At 42.6% G+C, this 24,438-nt stretch overlaps 1 protein-coding gene across 3 annotated transcripts in view; it reads left to right on the forward strand.

Annotated features, from left to right (window-relative positions):
* hyou1 (hypoxia up-regulated 1) overlaps positions 1 to 21,023 on the forward strand; it is a 40,518-nt gene extending 19,495 nt beyond the window's left edge. The window contains exons 13-25 of one of the 3 annotated variants that reach the window (XM_041174362.1): positions 2,023 to 2,207; positions 2,958 to 3,096; positions 4,556 to 4,616; positions 5,831 to 5,913; positions 6,644 to 6,838; positions 8,907 to 9,088; positions 9,470 to 9,557; positions 13,732 to 13,854; positions 14,245 to 14,378; positions 14,894 to 14,978; positions 16,959 to 17,223; positions 17,647 to 17,763; positions 18,546 to 21,023. In XM_041174362.1, coding sequence (XP_041030296.1) covers positions 2,023 to 2,207; positions 2,958 to 3,096; positions 4,556 to 4,616; positions 5,831 to 5,913; positions 6,644 to 6,838; positions 8,907 to 9,088; positions 9,470 to 9,557; positions 13,732 to 13,854; positions 14,245 to 14,378; positions 14,894 to 14,978; positions 16,959 to 17,223; positions 17,647 to 17,763; positions 18,546 to 18,604 — 1,716 coding nt within the window. In that variant the 3' untranslated portion in view covers positions 18,605 to 21,023. The remainder of the gene's footprint in view (positions 1 to 2,022; positions 2,208 to 2,957; positions 3,097 to 4,555; positions 4,617 to 5,830; positions 5,914 to 6,643; positions 6,839 to 8,906; positions 9,089 to 9,469; positions 9,558 to 13,731; positions 13,855 to 14,244; positions 14,379 to 14,893; positions 14,979 to 16,958; positions 17,224 to 17,646; positions 17,764 to 18,545) is intronic. The other 2 variants (XM_041174363.1, XM_041174364.1) reach the window with 2 other exon arrangements.
* Positions 21,024 to 24,438: the final 3,415 nt, after the last annotated feature.

Below are 24,438 nucleotides of genomic sequence, written 5' to 3' on the forward strand. Positions count from 1 at the left end.
ATCCTGTCTTCAGATTAAGTTATTAACTCTGCTCACACCTTGTACATCAGACTGAGGAAACGAGCAAAATCAGACTTTGTGGTGTTTCTAGGTGATTTGAATGTAAAACTAAGAAGGCTATGCTTGGTTATTCATTAAACACAGTTCATCTGGATATGGAGTATTGTCCACTCTGAGTCACTACATTTACCTGTGGGTTATTGAGGCTGGTTATTGGGTGCAGAGGAAAGTAATAGTAAGTAAACTCTGATCTCTGTTACAAGAGAAGGCTGCAGGTTAAGACATAATTTGAGTTTTTAAAATCCTGAAAGGATTGGATGCAGTGGATTTGGACAAGATATTAGGAATTGGATAGCAGGATGAGAAAACACATATAAAACCTAAGCAGGCAATCCAGTTAAATATCAATGCAGTATAGAGGCTCTAGAATAGAAAGTACAATACCAAAATTTGTGGAAGATACCAAATTTTTTTTTAATTCATTCATGGGACATGGGCGTTACTGGCTAGGCCAGCATTTATTGTCCATCCCGAATTGCCCTCCTCCAGAGGGCATTTAAGAGTCAACCGCATTGTGGTAGGTCTGGAGTCACATGTAGGCCAGACCAGGCAAGGACATTCTCTAAAGGACATTAGTGAACCAGGTGGGCTTTTACAACAGTTGACAATGGTTTCATGGTTGTCATTAGACTTTTAATTCCAGATTTTTATTGAACTCAAATTCCACCATCTGCTGTGATGCAATTCAAACCAGGGTCCCCAGAGTATTACCCTGGGTGGGTCTCTGGATTACTAATCCAGCGACAGTACCACTACACCATTGCCTCCCCCTTTCCTGGTAATCTGGTATTGAACCAGACAGCTCTTCAGTATTCCAGTGAATAACCTGCTGGTCTTGCTCACTAGTAGATTAACCATTTCAGATTTATCAGTGGATTTGTGGATTCTGATCAGTCAATCACCAGCTGATAACCTAGCTGACTTGAAGCCAGACAAGGGAAAGTTGCTGTAGCCAATTGTGTGCAATTCGAGCTACTTAGCTTCAATAGGTTAAACTCCAGCAGTACCTCAACACATATTGGTGGGTTCCTAAGCTCTGTCAGCCTTCTGTTAAGCTGTCTGGACTTAGCTAAGTGGCCCTATGAGGGGAGTGCCTGCTTTGTATCATGCAAACAGAACCTCTCAGTATGGATCTCAGTAATCAGATTTGGAGGCTGTTGAACAGGGGTCCCTCTGGTTGAACAAAAAAATCACAAATGAACTTAGCATATGTATATGCATGTTTTCTATACATTGCAGTCACTCACTCTAACAAAGGACCCAAGGATTGTATTTTAAAGTACAGGAGTAAGTTTACTCAATGGCTGAATGTACAGCTGAGCTGTATAGACTAGAAGCTGTTGAGTTTCATTCTCAGTCTATGGTGTTCGCTGATCTTGGCTCGAGCAGTTTTGGGGCCATTGAGGGAAATCTGGCAGGGTTCCTACCCCTGATCTCTGTCCAGTGATACCTGTTCCAAAGTGTGAAAATGGAACAGAAAGTGGGCATGGCCGTGATGGCGTCTGGTAATATGTTGTTATGATCCTATCTTAGTTTGCAGATAGAAATCACAGCACGGGGATGGCCTTTTGGCCCATCAAGCCAGTGCTAGCTCTTGTAAGGAATAGCCACTTGGGAGAGATTGTGGGACCTCCTGGTGCCTGTGGATCTGTTTCCAGCAATACAAAAGTAGCTAATTGAAAATGAATAAGTAAATATACTATAAAGGTATGGAAAGGGTAAATGAATTAGCTGCTTTGCTTCCCAGTCCCACCCTAATGGAGAAATCTCTTTCCTTTGATTTCCAAAAACACTCGAGCTGGAATTTCCTTTGTAACAGCATCCATCAGAAGGCACGTATTGAGGTCACCTCACTCAGAATCTCCTACTGCTTTCACCTCATTCAGAGTCTCATACCACCCAACTATGTTGTCTTGCTAACCTGTAGCCTTTGCTTAATTTTCTTTGGTTTTGCCTTGGTAGGTTGAATTTACACGGTCAGTTGAAGAGGATGGTGTGAAAAACATTAAACACAACAAACGTGTGCTGTTCCAGAGAATGTCTCCATATCCCCAGCGTAAAGTCATCACTTTCAACCGCTACACCGATGACTTTGAGTTCTATGTGAATTATGGGGAATTGAACTTCCTCAGTGAGAGTGACCTCAGGTAATGAGATTGGAGGGGAAGTGCTTGGAGCTGCACACTCCCTTATAATAGAACGTGCCAGCACAGCGAGAATCAACCATTGAATCTGTACCAGTGTGTTCTTCACACAAACCACTTGGTCTAGTCCCACTCTCCTGCTTCCTCCCAATTACCCTTCAACATTCCTGGTAGTCAAGTAACTATCGGACTCTTTAGTGTTTGATTTCTGCTGTGGCAGAAAACTGCACATTTGTAACTGAAGGAATATTCCATAATCGCTCTGCAATCGTATGTGAGACATTTGAGAAACCATTGACAATGTGAGTACGTGGTACTTCAAATATGGGTTCCAGTTGAATATGTAACTTGTGGCAGTTATTTTGCACCCAGTAAGTTCCCACATGCAGACAGGTGAATGACGGACCTGTTTCTCATGATGTTGGTTGTAGGCTGCTGCTTTATAAGCTCTCATTGCTTCATTGTGCAATGTTCCCCATTAAACTTGGATTTTAGTCTTGAGCTACACTGTGAAATGTCCTGCAGGCTATATGTTGTCATGTTGAGTTTTTCAGGAGGGAAATTCAAGACTAGATGTGAGCTTTGATTGAGTGTGCAGTGCTGACATTAGCATTCTTTTAAACACCCTTTGCTGACTGGTTGCTTCACAAACAACATGTTGCAGCAAACTGTGCTGGGTTCACCCATAATGCAGTTATTTAGCAATGCACAATTACTGTTGTATTGACCCTTAACTCTGTCCTTTCTCTACAGTATCTTTGGATCATTGAACCTGAGCGCAGTTCAATTGACTGGAGTTGGTTCAAGTTTTCAGAAGCATTCAGATAGTGAGTCTAAAGGGATTAAGGCCCATTTTAACATGGACGAAAGTGGAATACTAGCACTGGACAGAGTGAGTATCTGTGAGACTCTGTTCCCTCCACATGCTGATCATCCATTCTCCCACATAAACTAGGAGGGCCATGTCTCCAGTGCATTAACTCACAATTTCTGTCCATCTTGTGAATTATTCAGTCAGCTGATCTGGGGAGTGGTCAGGGTGTGAGACAAGAGAAAAGGTGATAATTCTGGTGAAATGGTTACATTGCGTATCCTTTGCTCATGAGAATCTGACAGACAATGTCTAGCAATTTTCCAGTTAATACAAAGGCATGGCTCAAAATCTTCCAGGTTAGCAAGTGCAACCGCATTTATTAAGCTCTTCTCTGGCTTCCTCTGCGATGAAGTGGCCAGGTAAGTGGTTTTTCTTTCCTCCTGTCTTCAGAAGGGGCTGTCCCTCGCTCGGTCATGGTTCCACTGGTGCTGATTGCTACCCCAATGCCTCCGAACTCCATGTGTTGCACTCGCCTACTGCTAGATGGTATCAAGTGAGCATAATCCTCTTGCTGATGTCCAAACGCGTGTTTCCTATCCTGACTTACTGGATTGTGGTCAGGAGCAGGAACCCAGGCTGACTTACTCTTCAATAAGATAAAACCAGAATACTAGAAAATGCTGGAAAAGCTCAGCAGGTCTAATAGCATTTGTGGAGAGAAAGACAAAGTTAAAGTTTCGAGACCGTGTGACTCTTTTCAGAGCTAAAGAGAAGTAAAAATGTGATGAAATTTCTACTGTTTAAAGGAGGAGGCACAGGTAAAGTTGGATAGAAGGCCAGCGATAGGTGGAGGCAAAGGAGAGATGTCATGAACAAAAGGACAAAGGGGTGTTAAGGGTGGTGGTACTGGCTAAAGGAGGTGCTGATGGTGGCATTAAAGTCAGAAAGCAGAATGTGATAATAGGACAAGGGTAAACACTTTGGAAAGAGCAACACTAACAAGTGACAGATGGCTTTAGTGTGGGTAGGGTGGGGGGAGGGGACGGTGGTGGGAAAAAGATTGAAGATAGGATAAAACAATGAGTAAAAAGTGGGTAAAAAATAAAAATTTTAAAATAAAAATGAATATTGAATAAAGGGGTGAGGATGGAGGAGAGAGCTCATGGTCTGAATTTGTTGAACTCAATGTTAAGTCCGAAAGGCTGTAAAGTGCCTAATTGGAAGATGAGGTGCTGTCCAAACACTAGCAAAACAACACTGACTGCGCTCTTTACCGTACCATTTTAATCAACATACCTTTAAAAAGGTCAATGTTTACATGTACACACCGTGTGAATCAGCACGGAGACCTTAAACCCAGCAAGTGTCAATTACTCAGATTTTCTTTACTGATCACATGCAATTAATCACGCCTGGGATTCCCAATGGATTACATGTGGCCGGTGTATTGGACAGCATTCATTTACGCAATTTCAAATGAACCACTTCAGACCGTCTGATTGAGCCTTGTATGAATTAGTGTCTCCTTTTGCTGTAGGTGGAAGCTGTGTTTGAGAAGCTGCAAGATGAAGAACCTGAAGAAGAGTCCACTCTGACTAGTGAGTCCAGTGTAGCTGTCAGTAAATTACTGTTTGCACTGCATGGTGCAGTGCTGAATGAGAGCTCCTATTTTACAATCTGCAAAGTTGAATGCTTTTATTTTTGAAAATATAATTCTCTTTCTCTGGAGAGTGATGGCTGGAGATTTTCTCTAGATTTTTGAAGAGTCTGAGTGTCAGCAGCCCCACTTCCTGTTATCCCTGCACTGTAGGGCAATTGTGGACGTAGACTTGCCTGCTTCCACCAAGCTTGAGACCCAACATGTCATTCTAACTGTACCCTGGGCTTTTTTAAAATAAAGATTTGTCAGTATGGATTTACTATATATCAGTTAATGAAGGTATTGAAGAAATAGCAACTCAGCATTCAAGTCTCGCAGTGGAGAGGAGTAAAATTGTATTAAATAAATCTGGAAACAGAAAGTTGACTATGAAACTTCAGGGAAGGGAACCTGTCCTTGCCCAGTCTGACTTACATATGCCTCAGTTCCACAATACATGGCTGAATCTGAATACATTCTGAAGTCGCTATGTGAACAATGCACTGCTATGAAACTGAAGAACACTTTCACCTACTGAGGGCAATAAACATGACCATGTCATCCTGAGAAACAAAATAGTCTCCCTTTCTTGTGTCCTAGGAAAACTTTCCGGTGGCCATCCTGATACCAGGCCATCTCTGTATTTTGTTTCTTTCCAATAACTCCCTTAATCAGTGAGTGAGTGAACGATGATTGGCAAAGAGTTGGGCTAGACTCATTTGAGGTGGTGTATGAGAATCTTTTTCAGGATTCCTGCTTCTGGTTCCAGTACCCCTAGCTGCTGTGAAGTTGGTAGGAGAATACCATGGGGTAGGCGAGTAGGCAAGGGTTGGGAATGGTTGTGGTGTGCGCTGGTTGGAGGGTGCCAGTGTGTGTAAGCATGGGCAATGTGCTGGGCTTACGATGAGTTTGACTGTTCTATGATTTCCAGTCGAAAGACCTGCCAACACTTGCAGTCCATGGCCATTTGTGAGGGACCCAGAGGATGGCAGCAACCTGTGGAACTTTAGAAGGAATCACAGGGAGGTTGTGGGGTGGGTGGGTGCATGTGTTGTCACTTTCTAAAGAGTTCTTTTTTGAATTTTAATTGTTACTTTACCTTCTGTTATTGGGTAAACGTCTTGTTTCTGATGTAGTGTTCTGCAGTTTCTTATGGTCTGATCTTATCTGCAGAGCTCGGGAACACCATTTCTAGTTTATTTGGAGGTGGAAGCTCTGAAACAGATGGGAAGGAGAACCTGACTGATTCTGTGCAGGTAAGTGTACACCCGTTCTAGTTTCCATTCTTATGTATCTCTCCTGATGGGTAAAAATAGTCTCACAGACTAGGTGGCTTGGTTTGATTCCTGGCCTATGCTTCCAGCTGCTTGAGGCCAAGAAAGGATATGACAAAAAAAAGTTCTATCCAGTGACCTCAGCTGGAAAGTGAAGGGTTAGCGTAAGGACTAGATTAGTGTTGACGGCTGACACTCACTCTAGGCTCCAAAATGGAGAAACTGGAACAATACTGGTATCCGTGGATTCCACATGGTTGAAAAACGTCGTATCCGAGGATGTCAAAATAAATGAGTGAAGGCTGCACTGTAACCAGGTGCCTTTCTGGGTAGTCAGGAGATCTTGTTATCCAGTCATACAAGAAGTCGCTTGTTTTAGCCTTTCCTGTATTATGTTGTGTTGAGGGTGCACGTGCTGCTGTAACACAATGAGGATGCAGTTTGTTCACGAAGAAAGAGAATGTTTGTTGCACAGGAGAAAAGTTGAGGAAGCAGCAAGAAATCATTTGCCGGCCACCAGCTTTGTCGTGAGACAGGCCAGTGTCTGTGTTCCTGGCTGAATTTTCTGTCTGTGATGAGATTGCTCAGCCCTATGTATTCAACCAGTTGGCAGTCACTGGGAAATGAGTGGTCCAGGTGATCCATCCTCCTGGCTGTGGATGAAAACTGGAAAAATGCTGCTGAAATTCTTTATTTAATCCATTGTTTGCAGGATGAAGAAGAGGCCACGAGTAAAGCCGAGAAGGATGGTCAGGAAGAACCAGAGACCCCGAATGAGAAAGAAATTCCCAAAGAAGAGGAGAACAACAAGCCTGAGGAGCAGGGCAAGGCTGAACCTAATGGAGAGAAAGCAGACCAGCCTGAAACAGGAGAGGACCAGGCCAGTACTGAGAAGCCTGAAACTCTGGTATGGAAATACTCCGCTAGGTGACCAGCAAATATTGTTTCCATCTCTCTGTCATCAGCTTTTCTGTAGATGCTACCTCATTGGATGGGTGACCTGAGGTATCTCCCTGCAGCAACCATTCTAAATGTGAGCCTCAGCCACCTCTGCAATCACAGGAGACATCACAGCCAATCTCCCAACTTTTTGGTTGGTAGACTTAACTGTTCCAATGCACTCAGTCCTGTTCTAACCTTTGTAAACTTAACACCATCCAAAGGTCTGCTGCCCTTGTCCTTACATACCCTGTTTATCTATCACCCTCGGTGACCTGCACGGGCTCCTGATTAAGCAGAGCCTTGATTTTTAAATTTCTCGTCCTTATTTTCCAATCGTACGAACTAGGAGCAGGAGTAGGCCGCTCAGCACTTCAAGCCAACTCCGCCATTCAATAAGATCATGGCTGATACGATTGTAATCTTCCGCCTACCCCGATAACCTTTCACCACCTTGTTAATCAGGAATCTTATCTAATTTTGCATTAAAGATATTCAAAGACTCTGCTTCCACTGCTTTTTGAGGAAGAGTTCCAAAGAATCACGACTGAGAGAAATAAATTCTCCTCATCTCTGTCTTAAATGAGCGATCCCTTATTTTTGAACTGTGACCTCTAATTCTAGATTCTCCCAGAAGAGGAAACATCCTCTCCACATTCACTTTGTCATAGCCCCTCAGGATCTTAAAGGTTTCAATCTAACGCTTCTAAACGCCAGTGGATGGATATAAGCCTAACCTGTCCAACCTTTCCCCATTAGACACCCTACCCATTCTGGTGTTCACCTAATAAACCTCTGAACTGTTTCTAATACATCTTTCCTTAAATAAGGAGACCAGTACTGTACACAGTACTCCAAATGTGGTCTCACCATTGCCCTGTATAACTGAAGCATAACCTCCCCACTTTTGCATTCAATTTCCCATGCAACAAACAATAACATTCTATTAGCTTTCCTAATTACTTGCTGTACCTGCATTAGCCTTTTGTAATTCATGCACTAGGACACCCAGATCCCTCTGAATCTCAGAGCTCTGCAATCTCTCACCATTTCTATAACCTTTTTTATTCTTCGTGCCAAAATGGACAGTTTCACATTTGCCCACATTATACTCCATTTGCCAGGTCTTTTCCTACTAGTTTAACCTATGTCACTTCGTAGCCTCCTTACGTCCTCCTCACAGCTTACTTTCCTATCTATCTTTGTGTCATCAACAAATTTAGCAATCGTACCATCTGTCCCTTCGTCCACGTCATTTATATAAATTGTAAAAAGTTGAGGCCCCAGCACTGATCCCTGTGGCACACCACTCATCACATGCTGCCAACCAAAAAAAGACTCATATTTGGCTTCCCTCTGTTTCCTGTTGGCTAGACAATCTTCTATCCATGTCAATATATTACCCCCTACACCATGAGCTTTTATTTACTGCAATAGCCTTTGATGTGGCACCTTATTAAATGCCTTCTGGAAATCACTCCGTGGCCTTGCCCCTCCCTATCACTGGAATCAGCTGCAGACTCTCAATCCTCCGAGATACCTGCGCCACTCTAATTCTGGCCTTTTGTGCATTCCCAGTTACAAACACTGCAGCATTTGGCGGCCGTGGCTTCAGCTGCCATGGCCAAAGCTCTGGAATGCCCTCCCTAACCCTCTCTATCTCACTTTCATCCTTTTAAAACGTTCATGAATGAGCAGGCTGCCCTAATAGGTCCTTACTGTGACTCTAAAATTTTGCTTTATAGCACTGTGAAGCCATGGGATGGTTTATTGTGTTGAAGACGCTATGTAAATATAATTTATTGTTGTCGCTGAGATGTTTTCCGGTGCAACAGCTTGTCAGATGCAGGATTTCTTTATCCTTAAACAGAGCCTGAGATTTTAGAGCAGATGTGATTATCAGTGCTGAGGTACTGTTTATTTAAAGACTCAGAGTTAATTTCTATTTGCTGACTGGGTTTATTTGGTCTGGAGTCGATGGTTTGCTGTAAATGTGTCGGTGACACCCTGATGGATTTTATTTTGATTTTGAGCAGGATAAAAAAGTGGAGGATGTTGGAAAGGAAGAGGCGAAAGGTCCAGAATCGGAGAAAACTGAGGAGGTTAAAAAGCCGAAAGGACCTAAGAGGGTAAAGATTAGTGAGAATGTGACTGTCGCATTGGAAATCCAGGACCTACCAGATCTGTCACAAGAGGAAATGAGCCAGTCTCAAAAAAAGTAAGGGTCACTCTTTTAAACTCCACTTGCACCTGAGTGAGATAGAGAAAGCATGGAGATTAGTGAAAACATAGAATACAACCAAAAGGACATTACACAGCAACAAATATTACCAATGATTTTCTCAGCCACATATTAGACAGACATTGGGATTATTCCAAATACAATTAAATTCCATGATAGGAGAGGTGCTGTACCAGGAACAGGGGCTTCAATGGACCTTGATATAATCCATCAGATTATTTGAGTTACCCAGCCCTAGCCACAATTACAGGTGTGCAGTAACAGGTAGACCCCCTAACCCAGTGCAGGATGCAGCTATTTTAACACTTGCTGATTCCTTGTACCTTTACAGTCCCTGACTCCTGTGTTTACATCTAGGCTTCAGGACCTTACAGATCGGGACCTCCAAAAACATGAGCGTGAAAAAATGGCCAACTCATTGGAAGCTTTCATCTTTGAAACACAGGTAAGCTATTCCATCAGTCGTAATCCTGACCAATTACTGAGTCCAATCTATGCACTAGATCTCATGAAATGACTGATTATTGACAACCAGCAGCATCAACTCCCAACTCATGATGAACTCTGCAGTTTTGGGGAGAGGCCTGTTATTAGGTTTGTTAAAAGTGTGTTCTGCCCAGGAGTATAGCAACTCTACTGCCAAGCACAAGGTGTATGTAATCGTGACTGTTCTGGAGTGTGATTTGTGAAGGGAATTGAGCTCGTTGAGTGATTTGTTTTCTTCCCCTGGAATAGACCCCAATGCCTGCACATAACAGTTTGGTGCAGTTGTATCGTAAGACTGGGGCCATGAAGAGTATCTGGGGCCACATTTACCTGTGGTCTTGTGTCGTGACCACAGCAGAAGCCTATACTTTCCATTGTATTTCACAGGGATCCCAGTGAGCTTCGATGCTGCAATCTGATCCTTTAAAAGTGTTTGTCCTTCCCTTCCACTTTTGCTTTGAGTATTTTTCCTGCTGGCTGTAGGTGGGTAGGAATTCATTTTAAAATCGAAGAGGTGTAGGTCGCTGGTTTACATGTCGCTAAAACATATGCTTTTCACTTTGTAAAGGAGTTTTAATGAATGTTTGGTATTTGCCTACTGTGTGTAGTTGCCAGCAATCTTGAGGAACAGTCTGGTTCGGATTTAAGACTGGAGTGTGAACAAATGTATTGATGTTCTTTTTTTGATGTGTACCTTTTTTATAAATAACTGAAGATCTGAGTAGCTGCAACAGTTAAATCAACTTGTATAATCGCCCTTTTTTAAACTTAAATAAGGGCAATTATGAGGGCATGAAAGCAGAGCTAGTTAAAGTGAACTGGCAAATGAGATTAAGGGATAGGCTAATGGAGCGGTCATACAGATTCAAAATATTAACTCTGTTTCTCTTTCCACACCTGAGTTTTTCCAGCATCTTCTGTTTTTGTTTCAGATTTCCAACATCTGCAATATTTTACTTCTATTATAGGTCAATAGAGGTTCAGTGGCAGACATTTAAAGGGATAGTTTGGAATACTTAGAATAGATACATTCCACGAGAAAGGAAAATTCCAAGGGGAGGGCTCACCATCCATGGTTAACTAAAAAAGTTAAAGACAGGATCAAACTTAAAGAGAAAGCATTTAATTACGCAAAGACGGATGACAAGTCAGAAGATTGGAAAGAATATAAAGAGCAGCAAAGGATGACAAAAAGATTAATAAGGAGGGAAAAATCAGAGTGTGAGAGAAAGCTAGCTAGTAATATAAAGATGGATAGTAAGAGTTTCTATGGATGTTTAAATAAGAAAATGGTTAATGAAGTGAGTGTTGGTCCTATAGAGAGTGTGTCTGGGGAATTGATGGAAAGTAGGGAGATGGCAGATGAATTAAACAGGTATTTTGTTTTGGCCTTCACTATGGATGACACAAGTTGGAAATAGCTGTAATTCAGGAAATGGGAGGGAAGGAGGAACTTGGGAAAATTACACTACCCAGGAAGTGGTATTAAACAAATTATTGGAGCTGCGGGCTGACAAATCTCCAGGTCCGGATGGACTTCACCCTAAGGCCTTGAAAGAAGTGGCTAGTGAGATAGTTGATGCACAGGTTTTAATTTTCCAAAATTCCCTGTGATAATGGAACCTTCCATTAGATTGGAAAATAGCAAATGTAACTTCTTTATTAAAAATGAGAGGGAGACAGAAAGCAGGAAACTATAGGCCAGTTAGCCTAACATCTGTCATAGGGAAAATTTTAGAAGCTATTACTAAAGATGTTATAGCAGGGCATTTAGAAAAATTCAAGGCAATCAGAGAGAGTCGAGAGTCATCATAGTTCTGTAAAAGTGAAATCATGTTTAAGCAATTTATTGGAGTTCTTTGAAGGACCCGTGTGCTGTGGATAAAGGAGAATCAGTGGATGTACTGTACTTAGATTTCCAGAAGGCATTTGATAAAGTGCCACATCAAAGGTTATTGCAGAAAATAAAAGCTCATGGTGTCAGGGGTAACATATTGGCATGGACCGAAGATTGGCTAGCAAACAGGAAGCAGAGAGTTGGCATAAATGGGTTTTTTTCTGGTTGGCAGGATGTGATGATTGGTGTGCCACAGGGATCAGTTCTGGGGCCTCAACTTTTACAATTTATATAAATGACTTGGATGAAGGGACTAAAGGAATGGTTGCTAAATTTGCTGATGTCACAAAGATAGGTAGGGAAGTAAATTGTGAACCGGATGTAAGGAGGCTACGAAGTGGCATAGGTTGAGAGTGGGAAAAGACCCGGCAAATGGAGTATAATGTGAGCAAATGTGAAATTGTTTGGCAGGAAGAATGAAAAAGAAGCTTATTATCTAAATAGCGAGAGATTACAGAGCTCTGAGATTCAGAGGGATCTGGGTGTCCTAGTGCATGAATTACAAGAGGTTAGTATGCAGGCACAGCAAGTAATTAGGAAAGCTAATAGAATGTTATCATTTATTGTGAGGGGAATTGAATACAAGAGTATGGAGGTTATGATTCAGTTGTACAGGGCACTGGTGAGACCACATCTGGAGTATTGTGTACAGTATTGGTCTCCTTATTTAAGGAATTATTTAAATGTATTAGAAGTAGTTCAGAGAAGGTTGACTAGACTAATTCAAGGAATGGGCAGGTTGTCTTATGAGGAAAAGCTGGACAGGTGAGACTTGTATCCACTGGAATTTAGAAGAGTAAGAGGCGACTTAATTAAAACCTGAAGGGTTTTGACAGGGTGGATGTGAAGAGGAAGTTTCCTCTTGTGGGAGAATCTAGAACTAGGGGTCACTGTTTAAAAATAAGGGGTCGCTCATTTAAGACAGATGAGAATTTTTCTCTGAGGGTTGTGAGTCTTTGGAACTCTCGTCCTCAAAAGGCGGTGGAAGCAGAGCCTTTGAATATTTTTAAGGCAGAGCTAGATAGATTCTTAATTAACAAGGGGGTGAAAGGTTAGCGGGGGTAGGCAGGATTGTGGGGTTGAGGTTACACTCAGATCAGCCATGTCTTATTGAATGACAGAGCAGGCTCGAGGGGCTGTGTGGCCTACTCCTGCTCCTAATTCATGTGTTTGTATTTTATATGGAAAGAGGATGTGTAATTAAAGACCTTACTGGAAAAGAAAATTGATAACTATATTCTCAAACAGTCGTGTTAACTGATATCCTGTGGTCACTATTGTGTAAGCATGGCAATTTTACTTTTGTAAACCAGTTTCCTATACAATGTGCACATAGCCACTAATTGACCTGATATAACTGCAGTGAAGGCCATATCTCAGTTCTCAGCGTAGTAATTGTAGCCTTTGTTTGACTTTTTATATTGGGTGCTGCTACTCTATATTTAAGTCATTAAAGGCAAAGTTTCTATCTCAGATTGAGAAACTTACCATTACCTCAATGATAGGTATTTTGTCTGTCAGTGGTACCTCAGTGGGTAGCAGTCTCACCTAATGCATAAAAGTTGTGGATTTAAGTCCCATCTAGGCTGCCACTCCCATTGCAGAACTGAAGGAGTGCTGAACTATTGGAGGTGCCGTCTTTCAGATGGCACATTAAATTGAGGCCCCTCAGGTGGATTTGAGACATCCCTTAGCACTATTTCGATGAACGGGAGAGTTATCCCTGCTGTCCTGGCCAATAGTTATCCCCCAATCAATATCACCGATATTATCTGGTCATTATCACATTGCTGTTTTGTGGATGTTTTGTGTGTGCAAAATGGCTGCTGTGTTTCTTACACTACAGCAAAGACTACACTTCAGAAAATACTTCAATAGCTGTGAAGCGCTTTAGGATTCCTGAGGTCATGAAAGGTGCTACAGAAATGCAAGTCTTTTTGTTTTAATCTTCAGACTGAATTTAAGTGTCTAACTGCTTGACTCTTGATGGAAATTATATTTGGGTGTGTGGGAAGCTGTGCCTGACACAGCAAGTCAGTGTCCTGCTATACTGCGCCCAGCTGTATCCCTGCATGGAGGAATTCCGAGCTAGCTCTGACATTTGAACAGAGGCCAGGTACTTTCTGCAGAGGGAAAACATCAGGAGGCCATTCCTTTTTTTTTAAGATTTAGGTCATCCTGTACCTGGATTGACTTTCAAAACCTGCAGCTGTTCATCTTTGCTATTATTCCCCAGGACAAGCTCTACCAAGATGAGTATCAAGCAGTCTCAACACAAGATGAACGGGACCAGATCTCTGCTAAACTCAGTGAGGTCTCAAACTGGCTGGATGAGGATGGATATGCTGCCACCACGCAGGTTTGAGCTTGTTTTATTTGGCTGCTTTTTAAAATTCTGACCCTGAGGATAACTGGTCTAGCAGCAGACAATATTGACAAATTTTACACCTGTATGTACTGTACAGAAAACAAATCGGGCAAGCGAGAGGCTGGAATTTAAACCCAAGCTTATATAAAACTGATGCCGGGGGTGAGATACTTAGTGTTTTGCTTAGTCTGACAGGGTGGTAATATCGCTGATACTGGACTCTTGAGTCCCAGATGAGACCCTGATAAGTTTGTAGTTTAATATTGCCACCATGTGTAACACAGAGCCTTGCTACAGGAGCCAAACACTCAGAGCATTCTGTTTTGTGTTATATGTGCATGTCGGGGATTTCACCAGTGAATTGTACCTTTGTGTGCTCAGGAACTAAAAGCGAAGCTCTCTGAGCTGCGGAAGATGTGCAAGGAGCTCTTCTTCAAAGTAGAAGAGAGGAGGAAGTGGCCGGACCGCCTAGCTGCACTGGACAGCATGCTCAATCACTCTACCATCTTCCTCAAGTAAGTCTTCTGGTGAAGGCAAGAAACCCCTGGGAGAAGGTTTATCAGTCTTTTCACTGTTCTTTAAGTAGTTGTCTCAATGGACAATGTCAGTGATTGGGGAGGGGCTGGTTTCACAGGCATTGGTTCTTTCCAAATCTACACCCCAAATGTCACTGACAGTGACCTTTTCCATTATTAAGTTGGGTTGGGGAGTCAATTATATTTTGGTCCAGTTCTGAATTCACTTGAATTCTATATACTCAGCAGGGGCCATCAAGGAAGTGAATGGGATCCCTGATTTATTTTTCACCACTCCAGTGGTACTGTCATGCTTGTATTGTTGTACTGGATGAGATGGACTTGCTTGGCATAGACCAAGTTGAACTGAGATATTCCTGTTTAGCTACTCCCTGAGTAAAGTTTTGAATCTAAAGGGCTTGGAGTAGGCATGCTTATCCCAGCACACAATCAGGAGTAGGGTCACAGTGAAGGTTCTCTCCCTGTTTCTTACTCTGTTATGCTTGTGACTTCAGGGGAGCTAGACTCATTCCAGAAGCTGACCAGATTTTCACAGAGGTGGAGTTAAACACGCTGGAAAAGGTCATCACAGAGACAACTGTAAGTACGACAGAATCCGACCATCAATGGAGGCAAAGCTACTAAACTGGGTGAAATCTGACTTGAATTTTGAAAACAAAGGCTTACTTAGTTTATTCAATCTTTATTCAGCACAAGGGATAGAAAGCAATGATTTTAGGTAGGGGATTGAGTGTTAACTCAGCTACTAGTATTTTATTTAGAAGGATATTGCCTGCAGAATCTCGGGATTGTTGACTTGTAGCCTAGGAGTCTGAATCTGATTTTTCAGTGGACCTTGTGTGGATTCCCAAGAAGAGCTTGTACAGTTTTGACCTCCCCACCTTTGAAGGGGGCTTGATAGGGTTAGATGCTGGGGAGATGTTTCCCCAGGCTGGAGAGCCTAGAACTAGGGATCAGAACCTCAGGATAAGAAATCAAAATTTTATACTGAGATGAGGGTACATTTCTGCAGTCAAAATCTGTGAATCTTTGGGATTCTCTACTCCAAGAACTGTGGATGCTCAGCTTTGATTATATTCAAAACAGTGATTGATAGATTTTTGGGCTCTAAGGAATCTTAGCATATAACAATGCAGCTGAGACAGAAATTACTCGGTACAAATCTGTCAATCATTGTCTTGAATATACTCAACAACTGAGCATCCACAGTCTGAGGTAGAAAATTCCAAAGATTCGCATCCTCTGACTGAAAAAATTCTCCTCATCTCAACTGTGCCCTTATTAATGGTGGAACAGACTCGAGGAGACATATGACCTACTCCTACTCCTGTTTCTTATGTAAATACATTAATTTGTGCTAAATCATCTGGTAGGGAATGAAGTTAATGAAGGAATGTTGCACTAAGAGGGAAGCTTACAGATGTTTCATGATCTGTGCACCCCACCCATGGCCAAGTGAGTAAATTCACACTGTCCAGTATGTGACTGAACTGAATCCTGATCTCAGTCAGGGTGACAGGGATGGGCTACCATGATCCTGTGTTGGGAGGGAAGGTGAGAGGGTGAATATTAACATCACCCTACTTTTGGTTCCTTGTAGATGTTTGGAGACATCTGGCTATTGGGTGAGGACACAGCAGGCCAAATCTGATATCATCCTCCCCCATGACCACATTGCCCACCATCACTTGCTCTCTGTTCATGCTCTCACCTGTTCCACAGGAATAACTAACAGAGTGAGGCACTATTCCATTATCAACAACTATATCCCACTGTGTGATATCAGAGGATGGACTGTATCTGAAACCATCCCCCAGTGGGAGACATTGGCGTGGGGTGGCGTAACGTATGGTCATTGGAGCAGGAGGAGGCCTTTCAGCCTGTCAAGCCTGCACCGCCATTCAGTTAGATCATGGCTGATCATCTACCTCAACGCCACTTTCCCGCTCAATCCCCATATCCCTTGGTGTCATTTGGTCTCCAGAAATCTATCGATTTCATTCTTGAGCGTGTTCAACAATTGAGCTTCCACAGCCCCTTGGGGTAGAGAATTCCAAAGATTCACCATCCTCTGAGTGAAGAAATTTCTCCTCATCCCCTTATTCTGGGATTGTGTTCCCTGGTTCTAGACTCATCAGCCAGGGGAAACATCCACCCTGTCATGCCCTGTAAGAATCCTGTAAGTTTCAAAGAGGTCACCCCTCGTTTTTCGAAACCCCAGGAAATACAGACCCAGTCTCCTCAATCTCTCCTCATAAGACAATCCTGCCATCTCAGGGATGATCTGGTGAATCTCTGTTGCACTCCTTCTATGGCAAGTATATCCCCCCTTAGATAAGGGGACCAAAACTATGCTCAATACTCCAGGTGAGGTCTCATCAAGGCTCTATATAAATGCAGCAAGACATCCCTACCTCTGTACTCAAATGCCCTTGCGATGAAGGCCAACATACCATTTGCCTTCCTAAAGGTTGGGGGAGTGAGTAGCTGTGGCAGTGCAGTACCCTGGAGGGTCCAGTGACTGTTGTGCAGTGAAGTTATATTTAACTTGTGTTTCAGACATGGAAGAATGAGACTGTGAAGGAGCAGAATAAGCTGCCATCCACACAGAAACCCATCTTACTCTCCAAGGAGATTGAGGCAAAGCTCGCTCTCCTGGACCGAGAAGTCAAATACTTACTCAACAAAGCAAAATTTGCCAAACCCAAGCCCCGGAAGGAGAAGAACACAACACAGGAAGCGAAAAATGCAACAATGGAGGACAAGAACACGACAGATAGTGAGAATGTTATAGCGCCTGAGAAAAACACAGAGGGAGACACAGGTGAGCTCATTGCAGAGTGTGAGAGGTGGACACTTGCCACAGATATAATTGAAGGATTGCAGTGTCTGGTTGGAATAGCCGGTTGAGCCCTTGATTGGGGTCTCCATGGGTTTTATGGGTGTTTAACTGGAAGGGAGGGGCATATATAAAGTTTGAATCCATGTCTCCATTAATTCAGGAGGCATGAGGACTTGTGCCACAGGTGAGAGTCAGGAGAGGAGGGGACCTGTACCCCAGTGAGAGTCAGCACCTTCAGGAGAGGAGGGGGCCTGTACCCCAGTGAGAGTCAGCACCTTCAGGAGAAGGGGCCGGGGGGAATGTAAAGTGGAATGGAATTTGATCTTTTGATTTGAAATCTTGGATTATACAGCCTTCCCGTTGTGGAATGATGAGTCACTAATGTGAATATTTCCTCCCCAACAGAGAATAAGGAAGAGGTGGAACCTGGAGAGGCTCCACCTACAGAGAACCAAGTTAAAAGCAGCACCGAGGATGGTGAGGCTAAGATACCAGATCCAGTAGTATTAGAGTCTAGTAAAGGTGAGGATCAGCATGAGTGTGAGTTTACATCACTACATTGCCTGAAACTGTCTTCCAGTTTGTGTTTCTGAGAGGAATTAGGAAAAACAATATTAATAGGTAGGAACGTGTCTGAAAGATTTGACTTTGGAAATAAAAGCCATGCAAAGTCTCTATCAGAAACTTTCTCCTTGCATGTGGCGGGGGTTGGGGGGGGTGGGTGGTGGGGGGACGACAAAGTTTTTCACTGTATTCTGCAGTAGTGACTTCTACCATAAACCACACAAGGAAACTGTTTAGCCCACTCTATCTTTGTCAGCTCTTTGAGAGAGCTACCCAATTAATCTACTACTTCTGTACTCTTTCCCCAGAGCCCTGCAAGTTTCTCCTCTTCGGGTATTTATTGAATTTCCCTTTTTCAGACCATGTATTTCAGATCGCAGCAACTCTTCTTAAAAATTCCCCATCCCTCTCTCTGATTGTTTTGCCAGTGACCCTTTTAATCTGTGTCCTCTGGTTACTGAACTCCCCCCACCCCCCTCACTCATCTGAAAATAATCTCTCCCATTTACTCCATCAAAACCATTCATCATTTTTAAACACCTCTACAAAATCTCTCAACGTTCTCTGTTCCAAGAAGAACAGCCCCAGCTTCTCCAGTCTCTCCATATAACTGAAGTCCCTCATCCCTAGCACTGCTCTCGTCAATATCTGCAACATTTTTTTTAAGAGAAAAAAATCAGTGTTTCACTATTTTGCTCCTTGCATGAGTTTCTGTATTTAATACAAATTGTTTCTTCCAGGTACAGCTGAGGGAAAACTGGAAAGCAAATCAGACAAACACCCTCCGGATGAATTGTAACCACTCCTGGCTCCTGCACCAGTTCTATTTATATTACATTACTTTTTATGTAATGGACCAGTTTGCCATAATTTAACAGAAAGATGAAGCGTGATTTGGAGCAGAGGTGTACATTTCCTTTTTTAAGAAAAAAGAAAACTGGATTTTCCTGTGACAGACTTTATTGGATAGATTTACCGAGTACAATTCAAATTGCGTTGTGACCAGCAGGAGGCAGTCTTTGCAGCAAGGGTTTTGATGTTCAAAGGGATTTAAAAGCTTCAAGTTTTTGGAAGCCATGTTTTTTTTAACATCGTGTTTCTTCTCCCCTCAATTGTTGTGTTCTTTTAAAATGAATGGTTATGAATGAACTCACTGCACTGAATTGAAGTACGTTAATTTTGTTTTACATTGTCAGCTTAAGACATGTTGGATCTGTTAAAATTTAGCTCTGGAGCCTATTCCAGGGCTCGATACATGGCTTTAAAGTAAGTTGAGAATCACAAAAGGCAGGGTCTGTGATGCAGGGGTATGACACCGCATTACGTAGTAGACCCTCCTGCCTCGGAGTGCACAACCACCCACTACATGCACAGAATGTGTACAGGTAAATGTGAGCAAGTTTCCTCTATTTTAGTTTGCCTTGTAAACTTGGCCTTATGTTTGCAACCTAGAGTGTCCCAGCCTGCTGTAAGCATACCCCATCACCAGCCACCAGTGAGGGACAAGGGTGTGGTTCTCCCTTGCCCCCACTCCCATGAATTGCAAGGGCTGGGGGCATCTGCTGATGCAACCATTTTGGAATCAGTCACATCTTATGCAGCACTAGTTTCTGTTAGAACTCTTGCAATATTAACAGACTGAAAGCACCAAATTAATCTAGAGTGGTGATGAGCACTTCCATGAGTTTGCTAGCACTCTATACTGCAGCCTCAGTGGGTACAGGACACAGGCAGACAGAGCTTCAAGTTTGTTATGACTTTAGCTTTTGATCCTGTCTTAAGTGTTTCTCTGAAACACCCACTAACCCTGTGTTTCTAACTCCAGTTCCAGTTCGTATGATGCAGCCAGGCTTCCGAATCAATCCAGTGCTTCAATTATTGGAGCACCTGCCCTTGATCATTTTTTTTTTAATTGCTTAAAAACGTGGAACAAAACCACTTGTGCAAACTCCAGACAGTGCCGTGCCTCAGACAGTGTGCAAGGGGGTATATCATGCCCCTAGTTGCCTGCAGGAAATCAAAGGCTGGAGTGTATTCAAGAATGTTACAGGACAAGATGACTTTGATATTGCTTAAGCTTCACGGTTTATAGTCAAATCCTATGTGACATTCTCCACTCTATAGATCATAGGTAACACACTGGCCTTCAAATTACCTATTCTGGTTGTTGTATACTTCAGTTTTGTTTCTTAAAATGAATTCAGACAGTGGCGCCCTGAAGGTGCTCGCTTGCTCAGTGATATTGAGAAGTTGCTGCTCTAAAGCGACTGCCAGAAGTGTGATTTTGGAGCTGGCTGTCTCTTCTATAGTTAACCACTCACCATCCATTCGATATTAAATGTGACTACAGAGGGGTTTTTTTTTTTAACTCTCTATTATACTCATTGCCAGATTCCTGCCTCTTGCTGGTCACTAGCAGTTACCAATTGGGCAGCGGTGCATAAAGTTCCTGTTTCTGCTCTGCAACTTGCAGTGTGTGTGTGTGTTTGTTTTTGTGACAGCTTAGTTCGTTTGAGTGTCCACTGCCAGGGCCGAGTACTGAACTTGCAACTGACATTAAAGAGCAAGAGACAAATTCACATGCCCATCCCCTATTTAATATTTTGCAAGAGAGTGGTTTCCTTAAACTGCATCTAGTTTGCTGAAGAAGAGTTGAGAGTAGGGACTAGTTTCCAGTTTCAATATAGGGACACATCTCGTGTCAGCCAGTATCAAAATATGGGTCTCTGAATTGCAACACACCCACCTAATACCTGAGAACAATCTCACCAGCTGCATAGATGACCACTAGAGTTGTTTGGATTGTACTTTAATTACTGAAACTTCGGTAATATTCGTATTGTAGTTACATTATTCCAAGTGGCTTTTCCCCTGCTGTTGGTTTTTTGAATGTCTAATTTGAAAAAGTTAAATCTAATAAAAATAAAGTTCTAATCTAAAGATAAACTTGGTCCAGCAGCCATTGGAGCTGTTGTGAGGTATAAGTGAATGTAGGGAGTTGATGTGAAAAGGGACCAGGTTTCTATTTGTGCTTCTGGTCAATCGTTTGTGCCTAATATTGAGAATGTACACTGTGCAGTCTGAATTAGGGGCCATTTCTGCACTTAAAACCCCTCGAAATAAAACAGCCAGACTCACCAAGGCTCCACAGTGTCCCTACCAGTTGTGTTTATCTGCACTGTTGTTCCCTCTCCCCAATAAAATGTTGATTTATTTTTCTGAATTTGTCAGTGGCTGACTATGCACTGGGCCTTCTGTTTCTCACTAAGCTCAGCAGATGTATAACATAAGTGGGTCTGCTGTCTGATCATGGAGCTTTATTGGGTCCCTCTTCCAGTGTGACACCTTTTGCTCCTGGCCCCCTTGAAAGAAGCTGTCAGATCTTTAGGTGTCCAATCTATAGCCCATCTTTCCTGTACCCACACTGAGTGTGGGTTTAGTGTGTCTGCTGTTTAGCTGCTGAGTTGATTTTGCTTCAGGAAATATGTCTGGTGTGGAGTCATCAGCCCATTTTGGGAATTTTCCCAGTTAAAATGATTAATTCATTCTCAAACCTAATCAGTAACTGCCTTTAAATTGTCTTCTGTATCACAGTGAGAAACTCATTGAACTCCTGCTCTGGGTCTGATTTATTGTTTCCTTTTGGTGAAATTGTTTTGTAATTTTAACTAAAATGAGGAAGGACAAAACTGTATCTTTTTGTCTTATGACAATGAATGCCTCCACTAACACCATGCAATGAATAGTTTTTATAACACAGCATTTAGTCTCACAGCACCATCACCCCCCCATAATTATAATTGCAGAATAACAGGCTCTTTCTCTGATGCTCTTCATTCTATTCCTATACATGTGAGCACACCTCAACCCTCATTGGAGAGAGGCTTGGCCAGAAGACTGAGAACAAGGCACTTGTCTGTGTGTTAAACGTGACCCATCTACCTCATCCTAAATGACCAGCAGCCAGTCCCCCTGTTCTCCATTAAAGCATCAAACTCTGTGAACCCTGCTTTAAGTCCCTGGCCTGGAGTTCACTCCCAGGTTTTGATCATTGATGCAGCACCAGATAGTGGGTGTCTTGTTGCTTTGTGCAAAGTATTGTCTGAATGTAAAAATAGTTTGTGTTCAGCTGGATGGAGGATATACTTTTGCTGCTTTTCAAACCAGTTCTGCCAAGCAAGTTGGGGAAACTGGCAACATGGAGGTCAGCTGCCTTCCTCCCCAGGGTAGCAGGTTTCTCTCTTGAAGCAGTTGTGATATTGGAGACTCCTAGTGCCAGAAAATCTTGCTGGAGAAGAAGGGGTTACTCATTATTTATGTAAACTCAGACTAAGTTAGCAGGAACTTGAGGGACTCCAGCCCTAATGAGGAAACTTGTCCTGTTAATAAAATTCAAGTTGATTTTTTAAAACACTATTTCCCTGATTTTTTTTTTTTGAGTTGCTTATGCAAAACTCTCAGCTCAGTCTGCACAGACTTTTGGGTTGGGTAAATGAAGGGATGATTGTATTAAAAAGCTTCTTAAGGGATGGTTTTAATGACTGGGTGTTGTTTAAGAAGCAGAGGGCCACAGCAAGACAATTTTGAGCAGCAATCAAATGTTTGGATGGTTTGAAGGCGAGGCTGATTGCAGGGACCTCCTTTATTCATTTATTCCACATTCCCAAGAGTTGAACCACAGAAGATGGCTGATACATCGATTGTTATTGTGTTTTGTCTGGCGAAGTGACATGCAGAGAAATTTAAGTAGTTGTTCTGAAATATCTGGTGAGTGCAATTTTTGAGAATTATAAAAAATGTAACCACAGTTGTGGTAGGTTTGGGGGTGTGAGATTATGAGCAGTACTGCATTCACCTGAAGAGAGAAAATTAGCAGGACTGCTGAAAGGGCAGGGAAGTGAAACTGGCTGAGTTGCTCATGCAGAGAGTAGGCATGGACACAGCAGGATGAATGGACTCCTGTGCTTTAACCATTCTATGATTCAAAATTTCAGCTCCAGTTCAGAGCAATGGTTTTAGATCTGCCTGGGGCATTCATATCACCTAGTGAGAATTGCACAGTGGAGTCCTGTGTTACGCTTGGTCTGTTGGCACCTTGCACTTATAGAGCAACTTCCATATATTAAAACATTTCAAGGTGCTTTGTAGGACTGATGTAAATCAAATTTTGACACTGAACCTGATAAGGAAAACTTGAGGACATGATCAAATATTTTGTTAACGAGGTAAGTTTTAAGGAGCATTTTAAAGTGGGTGGGGGGGGAGCGGTTTGGCGGGCCCCGATCCAGGAATTCGTAGGAATGGCTGCTGATGATCCAGAGAAGGAAATTGAGGATGCACAAGAGGCCAGATATTAAAAGCGTTGGCCAGTTGAACCTACGGCTTTGTTCTGGTTTGCCTTGCTTCAAATGCCAGAACGCATTGATGTCGCCATTATTCAGCTGACCCTAGTTGTAAAGAACCTCTCAACAGCACGAAGCCAGAATCTGGTTACTGCACTTGAAGCTCTGGTTAACAGATGGTATTTCACATGCAGCACAGGGCACTTGTAGTTGCAGCAAGCTTCAATCTAATAGTTATCTGTGAATTAGCTCAAGGTGCTGCTAATGTATTGACTCATCACAGCCACTCTTCCTCACAACTGGTCAACAGCTGTATGAGTTATACAGGTTTTCTTAAATGAACAAATTATAGTTTGCCAAGTACCAGCTAGGCTAATAATTGGTTGTGTACTAGACTAGAAGCAAACATATCATGATAAGTCATGAAATTAAATTTAATAACATTTGAGAGTTCTCACTAGGGAAATATGATCATAAAATCAGCCAGATTGTAATATAAACAACTGGTTCATTAAAGTCCTTCAGGGAAGGGAATTTCATTTTAATGCCGTTGAAGTGACCACTTAGTGATTTTTTAAAAATACCTGGCCTTCCCAAGGACCGCAGCCACCTCCATGGTCTGAGACAAATAAAAAAAAATACATGTTACTTTAATTTTGTTGACCAAGATATTTTTTAATTGAAAGCTAAAGATGGGATTTTTGTTATTCTTTAATGGGATGTGGGTGTAGCTGGCTGGGCCCAGCATTTATTGCCCATCCCTAATTGCCCTTGAGAAGGTGGTGGTGAGCTGCCTTCCTGAACTGCTCCAGTCCCTGTGGTGTAGGTACACCCACAGTGCTGTTAGGGAGGGAGTTCCAGGATTTTGACCCAGCGACAGTGAAGGAATGGCAATATATTTCCAAGTCATGATGGTGAGTGGCTTGGAGGGGAACTAGCAGGTGGTGGTGTTCCCATGCATCTGCTGCCTTGTCCATCTTGGTGGTAGGGTTCACAGGTTTGGAAGGTGCTGTCGAAGGAGCCTTGGTAGGTTTGGAATGCATCTTGTTGATGGTACACACTGCTGCCACTGCATTGGTGATGAAGGGAGTGAATATTGAAGGTGCTGGATGGAGTGTCAATCAAGCAGGCTTCTTTGTTCTGGAAGGCGTTAAGCATCTTGACTATTGTTGGAGCTGCACTCATCCAGGCAAGTGGAGAGTATTCCATCACACTCCCGACTTGTGCCTGGCAGGCAGGCTTTGGTGGGTCAGAAGGCAAGTTATTCTTCAGAAATCCCTGCTCTTGTATC

Source organism: Carcharodon carcharias, chromosome 25 (assembly GCF_017639515.1).
Source record: "Carcharodon carcharias isolate sCarCar2 chromosome 25, sCarCar2.pri, whole genome shotgun sequence".
NCBI classification, from domain to species: domain Eukaryota; kingdom Metazoa; phylum Chordata; class Chondrichthyes; order Lamniformes; family Lamnidae; genus Carcharodon; species Carcharodon carcharias.